The 11,223-nt window shown below is 37.6% G+C and overlaps 3 protein-coding genes across 5 annotated transcripts; all 3 read left to right on the plus strand.

Moving 5' to 3' along the window:
* Nucleotides 1-770: 770 nt before the first annotated feature.
* On the plus strand, nucleotides 771-7,293 carry LOC145042451 (U-box domain-containing protein 40-like). 3 transcript variants are annotated; one of them, XR_013680658.1, is made up of 4 exons: nucleotides 771-2,338; nucleotides 2,915-3,420; nucleotides 6,407-7,118; nucleotides 7,191-7,293. XR_013680658.1 is itself a non-coding variant. In XM_078990875.1 (2 exons), the coding sequence occupies exons 1-2, from the start codon at nucleotides 1,090-1,092 to the stop codon at nucleotides 2,938-2,940; spliced, it is 1,275 nt and encodes a 424-aa protein (XP_078847001.1). In that variant the 5' UTR covers nucleotides 771-1,089; the 3' UTR covers nucleotides 2,941-3,770. The 3 variants fall into 3 exon arrangements, 2 of the variants coding, with proteins under 2 accessions (XP_078847001.1, XP_078847000.1); XM_078990875.1 differs by lacking the exons at nucleotides 6,407-7,118; nucleotides 7,191-7,293 and having other exon boundaries at nucleotides 2,915-3,770; XM_078990874.1 differs by lacking the exons at nucleotides 2,915-3,420; nucleotides 6,407-7,118; nucleotides 7,191-7,293 and having other exon boundaries at nucleotides 773-2,879.
* Nucleotides 4,866-6,277, plus strand: LOC145038710 (uncharacterized). The gene is made up of 2 exons (XM_078986984.1): nucleotides 4,866-5,268; nucleotides 5,408-6,277. Exons 1-2 carry the CDS (start codon nucleotides 5,134-5,136, stop codon nucleotides 6,071-6,073), a joined length of 801 nt encoding a protein of 266 aa, XP_078843110.1. The 5' UTR covers nucleotides 4,866-5,133; the 3' UTR covers nucleotides 6,074-6,277.
* On the plus strand, nucleotides 6,515-7,141 carry LOC145039943 (uncharacterized). Its single transcript, XM_078987937.1, has one exon. It carries the CDS (start codon nucleotides 6,515-6,517, stop codon nucleotides 7,139-7,141), a length of 627 nt encoding a protein of 208 aa, XP_078844063.1.
* Nucleotides 7,294-11,223: the final 3,930 nt, after the last annotated feature.

Raw genomic sequence — 11,223 nt, forward strand, 5'->3', positions numbered from 1 at the left:
GGAAAATGGGTGCCTCTTCTATGTAGTTAAACTAAAATATAAATGGACAATGTTCCAGAAGTTTTATGTTTGGTCATTTGAATTGTATATGTTTAATTATTATTTAAGCATGTTAGTTGAACAATAGATCATATTAAATTTTAATTGCCAACAATCCAAATTAGATTTTACATTGTTAGCATATGCTTTTAACAATTTCATAATAACTATAAGTTAGAAAGACAAATGTTTGAGTTAGTATTGTTGCAGGATTATAATGCTACAAAAAAAAATATTGTTTATATTAATCCTTTGGAATTTCGTGTGGATCTTTACCAAAATTAGCAACTAAAAAAGCATGAAAAGAAATAAATTATCTCATTGACTAAGATTAAACTTTATATCATCTATGATTTTTTATTCTCTGACCCTAACATCAAACAAACTTTTCATTCTACAAAAAAAAAAATAAAAATAGATAAATAAAATAAATAATCGTGTTTAAAAGTCGAGTAAAAATCATCATTATCATATCTATAAAAAAGTGCTCTAATATATTATGAATATATAAAAGGTCAATATCGAAATTCGGAACCATATTCCGTCTATCCTCCCCAAAAAAAATTAACATTTTGGTTTCGAGTTGTTTATAAATTAACATATTTGTTGTTTAACAATTACAATATATTAATAAGTTTAAACTATATTATAAATCAAATATTTGATTTTTTAAATACTTCAATAACTAAGCTTATTAAAACATAGATACAACGATATGCAAACAACAAAGAACGATGGCATTCGATAAAAAGAAACACGACACAATTAAGTGAACAAGTTACGCACGTTATGTGTTTGTGGTTTTTAATAAAACAATACCAGAAAAAGAGTTGTCCAGGAGGTTACGATAATGATATCATCGGCAACCAATCCCAAATCTCCCTCACCCTAAAACCCCTTTTTCCTTTATTTTCGCCGGCGACAAGGTCTTCTCTTGAAACTTCAAAGATCCAGCTTTCCACCAACTCTAGATGGGTCCGCAGTTATTTATCATGAATCACAGAATCAGAATCACACCACATACTTGTTGAATTGGTAAACTGAGAAGAGATGGTGGGCAATGGTAAGCTAGGCAGGTGGAGATTTTCTTTAAGGTCTTCGGCGGCGCCGGCGAAGAAATCGGAGAAGACGAAGCCTCTCGTTGAGTTTATTTGTCCGATTTCTGGTTTATTGATGCTTGAACCGGTTGTGGTTTCCTCTGGCCAGACATTTGAGAAGACATCCGTTGACGTCTGTAAAGACCTTAAGTTTGTTCCAATTCTCGCCGATGGGTCGAGGCCTGATTTTTCGACTGTGATCCCTAATTTAGCTCTTAAGAAGGCGATTCATAGCTGGTGTATGTCGACGGGGGCGGATTTACCTCGGGATGTGGATTATAGCTCCATTGAGGTTTCAGTTCGTAGGATGATGGCTTCTTCCACTCAAATTGAAGGTGATTCGAGGTTTAGGGATTCGGAGACGAATTTGCTTAAAGGAATGGCGGAGAAGCCGCCGGTGATTTTGACGCACGCAGCGACGGAATTGAATCCTCGATCTATTCCTCATCATCATCACTTTTACTCCTCGAGTTCAGAAGAATCGGTGCTCGCGAACGTTCCAGATACTCCACCGCTTCCATTCGTGACACGCCCGTCTTGCTATTCATCTTCTCCTTCCGCTTCAACGTCTTCCGAGATCGTCGTTGACGAAACCCCAGACCCTAACTCATCCACCTCCGACGAACAACATTTCGCATCAAAGCTCCAGAGCCCCGACATTTTCGAGCAAGAACAGTGTGTGATTTCGCTGCGGAAAGTCACCAGGACCGATGAAGAACTTAGGGTTTCTCTCTGCACGCCGCGGCTGCTCTCAGCACTCCGCCAGTGTCTCCATTCGAGGTACGCCACCGTTCAAACTAACGCCGTCGCCGCTCTAGTGAACTTATCGCTAGAGAATGCAAACAAGCTGAAGATCGTCCGGTCGGGGATCGTTCCGCCGTTGATCGACGTGTTGAAGGCCGGAGTTTCCGAGTCTCAGGAACACGCCGCCGGCGCGCTCTTCAGCCTCGCACTGGAGGAAGAGAACAAAACAGCCATCGGCGTCCTAGGTGCGTTGCAGCCGTTGCTTCACGCTTTGCACTCCGACAGCGAGCGAACTCGGAATGACTCAGCTCTAGCTCTATACCATCTCTCTTTGAAACAGAGCAACAGGGTCAAACTCGTGAAACTCGGCGCCGTTTCAACTCTGTTAACAATGCTTGAAACTGGTCTCGCCGGAAGGGTATTACTGGTATTATGCAATCTAGCCGCTTCCAATGAAGGTAAATCATCCTTGCTAGACTCAAATGCAGTCGAATGTTTATTTCGGAAATTGAGAACAGAAAATGTCAACTCCGACGAGTCGACCCGTGAGAACTGTGTAGCGTGCTTGTACTCATTGAGTCATGGAAGCATGAGGTTCAAGGGGTTGGCAAGGGCGGCAAGAGGAGCGGAGGTGCTGCGTGTGGTGGAGGAGAATGGAAGTGAGCGGGCAAGAGAGAAGGCAAAGAGGATGCTGATGATGCTCCGGGAACGGGATGAGGCCGGAGAGAGTGTGGATTGGGATGCTATATTGGAGGGAGGAGTGAGTCAGACTCTGTTCAGAGGGAGTTCGACCCAGTTCTAATGGTTTAGTTAGTGTAGTAGTTTTTTTTTTTTTTTGTTAATTTAATTTGAGATAAAGTGTTTTTGAGTTGTGGTTGGTGGTATGCAATGTTATATGTTCGTTTGGGTGGAAGGAAATAATTGTAAATAATAATTTTTGTAACCCTTCTCTTTGTAAAACACTTTGTAAAGCTTTTTTTAGGTGTTTTGCTTTGAAAATGGTATCTAAGAGGGTGTTTGTTTTTTTTCTGCAGGTCTGCGTGACCTCTTCTGTCTGTGAGGTGCAGACCATGCGCAGACATAATGGTTTGCAGTCTGTTTGTTTTTCTGAAGTGCGCAGACATAAAAACGTCTGCGCGAGGTCTTCACCACACAAATATGGGATAGCATCTTCTAAAGTCTGCAAGCCCTTTAACCTAAAAAAAAAACGCGTCTTTTTTTCTTTTGCTTCCGCCTCCCGTCCTCGTCCAACCCTCCCAGAAAAAACCCTCCATCGTTCGATCGTTCTTCACCTTGCAGCGACCACCACCGTCGCAACCCTCCTCTCCGATCAAAGCCATCAATCGCCGCCTTCCTCTCCGATCCGGCGTCCTCCGATTTTCCGACCATCATAATCGATTGCAGCAGCCGGCGAACAACAACCCTCGATCGATCGTACTCCACCCTGCTCGATCGTCTGCTCGCCGCCGTTAACCACCCTGCTCGCCACCGGCCGGAGACCGTCGCCCCCACAGCTACACCGGAGACTTCGACCTCACAGGTTCGTTTTTTTTTTTCCTGCTGTGAGCTACACGTTTCTGTTATTCCCTTCTACATATATACTTTCTGTTATTCCCTTCTTTGTGTTGCATTGAAGCTATAGTTCAGAATTTATGTTAATTGATGCATAAACATGAGTGTAAACACCACATAGACCAAAAATGATATAAATCAACTACTTATTTGAGCCTCATCTTATTCAGATTTAAAATGATGTATTGATCAAGATTCCACAACAATCTGTTGTAGTAATTGAACAGGTAGAATAAAAAGCCTCAAAAGATTGTTGTCAACTAAATTGTGTAAAATAAAAACATTTGTAATGAAAGTAATTTATCTTTGAATGTGAAATTGGATTTGATTATGTGTTTGTGCTTCAATTAGCAATTGAACCTAGATTGTTGTGATGTGTTTGTGCTTCAATTAGCAATTGAACCTAGATTTGATTATGTGTTTGTGCTTCAATTAGCAATAAAAAGCCTCAACTAGATTGTTGTGATGTGTTTGTGCTTAAATATGCAGTAATTCAAAGTTGTATATATATATATATATATATATATATATATATATATATATATATATATATATATACTAGCCGTTACCCGCGCACAGCGGCGGGGACAAATAGCTTCTTTCAACGATAGTTTTAAAGAAAAATGTTATGTTCCAAAAGAAAGTTCATGTCGTGGGTGAGAGGAAGGGCGGTAGTCGTGATAGTGGTTGGTTGAAGGCGGAAGGAGACCGAGCGGCTGTAGTGGTGGTGGTTATAATATCTTGGTTACTGGTTAGGGTTCTTCGAGAGAATGTGCGTATATTTCTTACTTTGAATGGATTACGAAGATAGATATTATGAGATGCCTTGTTACCAATATGAGAGAAGAGATCCTCTATAAATTGTTGACATTGACCGCTTCAAATGGCTGAAGTGTTGAGATTGACGGGTTCAATTTGCAAATGAATTCTTCTATTAATTTGATACGAGATTTTTAGGGGATAAAAGATAGGGTTAAAGTTTTATATTATTATATTATAAATGGGTTGTACTTCAAGCTTAATAGTTTGGACGTCTTAAAAAAATAATATTATTATATTCAATCTATTTATAGAAATAGTTAGATTTCTTTTATAAGTAGTAAAGATATATATATATATATATATATATATATATATATATATATATATATATATATATATATATATATATATGATTATTGATTGTTTATATTTATATGATAGTGTATATGTATATGATTGTTGATTTTGTATGTATATGATAGAAAGCATCAAAAAGAGACATAAGTTTTGTTTATTTTATAGAAGTAAAGTTTTTTGTCGTTAAAGTGAAGTTTATTTGATTTATAAAGTTTTTTAGAAAACTTTGAATTAAAACACTCTAATTGGGGTTATTTATAATTGAATAAAAAGTTTCACATTATTGTGATTGAAAATCAAACAAAATTACAAATTTGTCGTGAAAATAAAATTTTTTTCTTGAAATAATGATGTTACTTGTTCACTGTTTATTGTTAGTTGGTTATTAGAGATGGGAGAAAAACAACAATGGACCAATGAGCACTTAAAATGCTTATTGGATACTTGTATTGAAGAAGTAGAGAGTGTTGGTAGAAAATGATTGAGTTTACAGAAAGATTCATGGATAAGGCTTGGAAGAGTTCTTAAGGAGAAATTTGGGGTTGAGTTGACTCAAAAACAAATGAAAAACGCATATGACAATCTGAAAGCCAAATACACTGGATGGGTATATTTAAAAAACAAAACCGGTAATATATACAATTCTCAAACAAACACTTTTAATTTAACAGCCGAGGAGTGGGATGATTTTAAGAAGGTACATATACATTAATATACAATAATATATATATATATATATATATATATATATATATATATATATATATATATATATAACATTTACGTTTGAAGTTGCCAAATATTCTTATACTATTTCTTGTTACATTTGGGTTTAGGGGCATCCGAAAGCTGCTTCTTTGAGAACAATTCCATTGCCTTTTTCAGATCTTTGTGCACGTCTTTTTGATGGAAATAGTGCTACTGGTAATTTTAGGAGTTACTCAACCCAATCATCATCGGTAGCTGGCGCATCCTCCTGTCGTGTTCCACCACTTCAGATCACCGCCACCCCTTTTGATGCAATGGATGATGATGGTGTTGACACTTCTCATCATGAGCCACCACCTTCTGCTGCTTCACCTTCTGCAGCTTCACCTTCTGCTGCTTCACCTTCTGCTGGTTCACCATATACTGCTACACCATCCGGTAACCCCAACAAAAGGGCTAAACCCTCAACTCCTGTAGCTCCTAGTGCCTCACCGTCTGCTTCTTCACCTGATAGAACTTCTGTTACTGCTGACGATTTAGCATTTGAAATGAAGAAAGCTCTACAAAGTTTGACTAAAGGGTATACAATTCCTCAGTGTTTAGAGAAGTTAGAGGTCCTTCAGTTAGGCCCTACAGATCCTTTACGCTTTGTCGCATATCATATTTTTGGAGGAACCATGAACATGAGAGAGATGTGGATGCATTTGCCCGATGTTCCCGAGATATTACGAGGGTGGCTTGAGATGACGGGTACCAGTTTAGGAGTTTTGAAGGATGGGAAGATTGTTCGATGATTTTCTAGTGTTGAAAGTATTTGTTAAGTCTTTTTGCCCTTGTTGGAACTACTTTGTTAAATGTTTTTGCCTTTGTTGGAACTATTTTGTTAGGTCTTTTTGCCCTTGTTGGAACTACTTTGTTAAATGTTTTTGCCTTTGTTGGAACTATTTTGTTAGGTCTTTTTGCCCTTGTTGGTACTTGAAATATGATTAATGGAATGTTTATTTGATACTTGAAATATGGTTTATGTAATGTTATTTTGGCTTGAAATATGATAAATGGAATGTTTATTTGATACTTGAAATATGGTTTATGTAATGTTTTTTAAAGTTCTACTTTGTTGATTTTAGGTTCATATGGATCACGATCAAAAGTTACTTCTCGTAATTCTAATGTACCTATACATCCGTTATTTTTGGAAGAGGGGTGTGAAACGATTGCGGGATAATGATTCGGAAATGACGGGACACGAATACACATTGGAGTTATTACACCGTAATCGTTTACAATGTGTTGAAGTATTACGCATGTCCCGTGAATCTTTTGTACGACTATGTGCTCATTTTAGAGCAAATTACTCATTAAAGGACAGCAAACATGTATCAGTTGAGGAAAAGATGGCTATGTTTTTGATGATGATCGGACATAATCAACGTTACGTGATTATCAAGCGGAGATTTCAACACTCGAAGCAAACAATTCATAAATTTTTTTATGAAGTGTTGGAAAAAATGATGCTTTTCGCACAAGATGTTATAGTACCAACATCTTTTAATCCGAATCCAAACATTCCAGGACATAATAGGAGGATACGAAGGGTTTTCAAAGGAGCAGTTGGTGCACTTGATGGCACTTTGATACATGTTGTTGTCCCTGCTAAGAAACAAGACTTATATAGAAGTAGGGGAAAGAGAGATTGCTACCAAAACGTATTGGCAATATGTGACTTCAATATGATTTTTACATTTGTTGTGACCAGGTGGGAAGGGGTAGCGCATGACTCTAGAATATTATCAGAAGCAGTAGCCGATCCACAAGCATCATTCCCGTTTCCACCACCAGGTAATTTTTTGTTTTTTTTTTAATATTTTCATTTTAATTTGAAAATTGATTAGTGTTTTGCATTTTTTTCAGACAAATATTATCTTTGTGATGCTGGTGGTTGTCGAGGCCAACACAAATAATAACCCTAAATGTTACACACTAAAATAGTGTATAGTGGTAAAGGGATCGAATCCACGGAGATTGGTTCAATTTCTAACTCTATGAAAAATCTCTTTGTAAAAATACTTGTAAAATAACAATAAAAATAAAATGGGGGGTTTTGGTGTTTTGAATACTTGATGCTAACTAGAATTAACTATGATTTAAATAGACAATTGCAACAAAAATAAGAATTTGATGTAAAATCAATAAGGGAAAGATGGTTGACTTAAAGTTTTCTCACTTTGACTTTTGATGAACATATCATTAGAATTCAATGGTGCAATACTTGTTTTAAATCCTCAATTTGGCTATAGTAATCCAAGGAGCTTGAGATTACCTAGACTTTTCTTAATTGTTGAAATGGCTAGAGAAGCTCATAACAATTTCCTTAGTCAAAGTCACTAATTCCAAATAGCATGTAATTAGTGAAAGTCAACTAGCATTAAGAACCAAAAAGTCACCAAATCCAAGAGGGGTCAAATGCTTTCACCACCATGTTGGAGGAAATGTTTTTATGATTGTGTGAAGTAAAAACAACACAAAAATCATTTGTTGCTTGCTAATTTGAGGATCCTTTACTTAATCAAGAAATTAGCCAACTAATCACCACAAACAAATTTAAACTCATGAACTAAAACATACAAGTAATGATAAGATGTTAAAACACAAAACATTTCCATAAAGATTCAAGAACATGTTCATGGATTCTTCAACATTCAACAAAAGTTCAAAGGATTAAACAAAAGTCAACCAAGATTAGTTTAGCCAAGCATGGCTAAACACAAAGAAACAAGGTTAGAGAAATTTGTACCAAACATTAAGCAAGAATCAAGAGGTAAAAATATGATGTTCTTCAAGGGTTCTTGGCCTTCAAAAGTCCCCAAAACTCCAGAGAGAATCTTCAAAAATCGGGGGTTCAAGAGTATGCAAAAGATGGGCACCAACCTTCCTCAAATAGCTCAAAAGAAGAATTTCCGAAACTGCCCCTGCAGGAGGTTGCGCGACCCGCGTGCTCTTGCGCGGGTGGGTTGCGCGGGTGGTCCCTGGATGTAGCATCTTTGAGGTTTTGGGCCTCCATAGCTTAGCCCACTTGCCCAGATCGAATCCAATCACCTCCTAGCCCATTTTCTTCAAGTTTTTCTTCATTTAAAGCCCAATTTGACCTCTCTAAATCCTCCAAAGCTCGTGAACTCGCCCGATTAATAATTTTCATACGCTTGAATGTTCCCCCGCATCTTTCAAATTTAAAGCTCAATTCTTTCAAGCCTTCAAGCAATTGACAAGTCCACCCCATGAATCACCTTCATAGCCATCAAGCATGAAATCTCCAATTCCCTTCAAGCCCAATCGCCTCGCAAGAGTGCCGCCCCGCTAGTTTCCAAGAAAATCTGCAATAATGCTCAAGAAACTAGAAAGTACCCCGAAATGGTCATAAAAATAACAAAAGGGAAAATATGCATGAAAGTTAACTAAAATGCGAATGAAATGTACTAAAATAAACTATAAAAAATAAGTAAATAAAATGAAGCTATCAAATCACCCCAAGCTTAAACCTTACTTGTCCTCAAGTAAGACAAGACTAAATGAACTTGGGATGAACTACCCTAGAAATAAAAAGAATGGATAGAACCATGGAACCTGTTCGACGTTAGTCAACATGGTCAGAATTGATTTCGTTGCTATCTCACAACTTTTTCATCCGATGACAATGGAACCATAAACCACAGCCAGGACAACTCCTTTAGGTGAGTAAGGAGGGATGAGCAGTCGCAGCCTCAATGGAACATGTATACAATGAAGAACATCTGTAGTAGGGAGAAAGCAACTGGATGGGCTCGGGTGGAGCTCTTCTTTAAGTGTACACTCTGATCTCACGTTTGCCGGTTTCTCTCATGTGTAACTAGGTTTAATCGCTCGGGCACCGTTGTAGGAATCAGTTCACTTAGTGTTGGCCCAAACCTCCCGTAGTATCCGACTCGACAGTCTCTCCAACATCACCAATTTGTGAGAAAGAAAAAAAAATATATCTTGATCTATATACCATAAAACAAATCTATACAAATGAATATCAAACGTCGGGTGACCAAGATGTTGGGAAATTTGTTCAATAATTGAACTGGCCACCTATCTAAGATAGTTGCGACTGAAAATTTGCATGCTTCATTTTGTTTTTGTTTTTGTTTTTTTGTATTTTTTTTTTTTTTTTTTTTTTTTTTTTTTTTTTGTTATTGATAAAACCCTTTGACTCAAAATTTGGTTCCCAAAGGTGTGTAGGTGGAACCGAAAGGGTAATGGTATAATCCGAATGGCCTAAGTGTGGAAATGACCATGTGTGGAGCATAAAGATGTAATGTAAGCTCCTTTTCAAACTTGTGGTTTTTCAAAGATAATGAAGATGTCCAAATGTGGACTAAAAGACTCTCTAAATTCTAAGAAAATCGCAAAAAGATATGGTGATGTAAAGAGACCGGATATGGATTCTACTCGGGGACAAGCACCAATGCTTCATCCTAACAGTTCAAGCATGATCAAGTGTGATCCTCTCCGCGGTAGTGACCGCAAGGCTAAGAACACCCATTGCTATAGTATATCCTACAGTTGTTAGTATTGTATGCATAATTCTTCATGAAACTACCTGGCCATGATCACTTACCCCTTTAAGCTACCAGCATCTGATCCCAAGTATGAAATCCCAAACTGCAGCTAGTGGTCCCGATTCGATGGGTGAGATAGCAACAAGATCCTGGACCAATAATGATACAATAACTGTGAACCTGTTCCATGGCATCCAAGAGAGGTGAGAATAAACAGACAACAAAAATGCATGAATGCTAATGTCTTAAGCTAAATGTTATGCAAAAATAAAAAGTAGAAAAGAAGAAAATAAAATCTTTTTGAAATTTTATATAAAAAAAAAATGAATGCAAATTAACTTAAACTAATATGTTATGCAACCTAACTAAAAATGCATGAAAAAGAGTAAGAAAAAAAAGGGAAATGCCCCACCCCAAGCTTAAGAACAAGCATTGTCCTCAATGCTTAAGGAAAGGGCGGAAAGGACCTAAATCGGAGGGTCGGGCGGCGGGAAATGTCTGTGGCGGTGGTTTCGTGAAATTACGATCGGTAGAACTCTGCCAATCTTGAATTTTCGAGCGAGGTGGGTGCTGGAAGGTTATATGAGAGGAATGTAGTGGGAGGTCAAGATGATTAAATGAAGAAGAAGAGAAGCTGAACATTTTAATCTATGGGTCAAAAAGGGTCAATTTCGGTCAATGTTGGTCAAGAAAAGTCAAAAGGTCAACTCATTAAAACCTTTGGTCAACACCTGGTCAAATAATAGCCAAAAATAGCCCAAATTGCCCAGCACAGTGCGCGGGTCGCGCAGTGTAGCACGCGGGTCGCGCAGACCTTGCAGTTAAGTCTTGGGCCAATGTCGCTTCATCACACCTGGCCGCGCAACCCACCCGCGCAACAGCACGCGGGTCGCGCAACCCCCTGATCCTGATCTTCATTTTTGCTTCATTTTTCTTCGTTTTTCACCCGTTCTCGCTTTGGAAGGCCCCAAAAACCTAGAAACTCTTGATTTCTTCAAAAACAATTCTTTTGAATCCCAAAAGCATCTTCAAAAGTCATTTATTCAAATTAAAAACACAAAAACACAATGCTTTCCAAAAATGCCATTCTTTAAATGAAATTGTTATTGTAAAACATTTTTTTTTATTGTATGACTAATTTGGTTGCATGAATTTTATTTTCAATGTTATAAGACTATTATTATTAAAATTTTGGTGTTGAAAAATCATTTTAAGTTTGTAAAATAATTTTATTTAAAATTCAGTTTATTTCAGCAGCCTGCAGACGTTAAAAAACAAACAGTCTTCTTATTGCAGACTGCAGACGTTTGGTCCACCTCTTCTGCTGCAGAGGCTTGCAGATGTGGTCCGCAGACTGCAGACATTTT

The sequence above is a fragment of the Lactuca saligna genome, chromosome 4 (genome assembly GCF_052625555.1).
Source record: "Lactuca saligna cultivar CGN05327 chromosome 4, ASM5262555v1, whole genome shotgun sequence".
Classification (NCBI taxonomy): domain Eukaryota; kingdom Viridiplantae; phylum Streptophyta; class Magnoliopsida; order Asterales; family Asteraceae; genus Lactuca; species Lactuca saligna.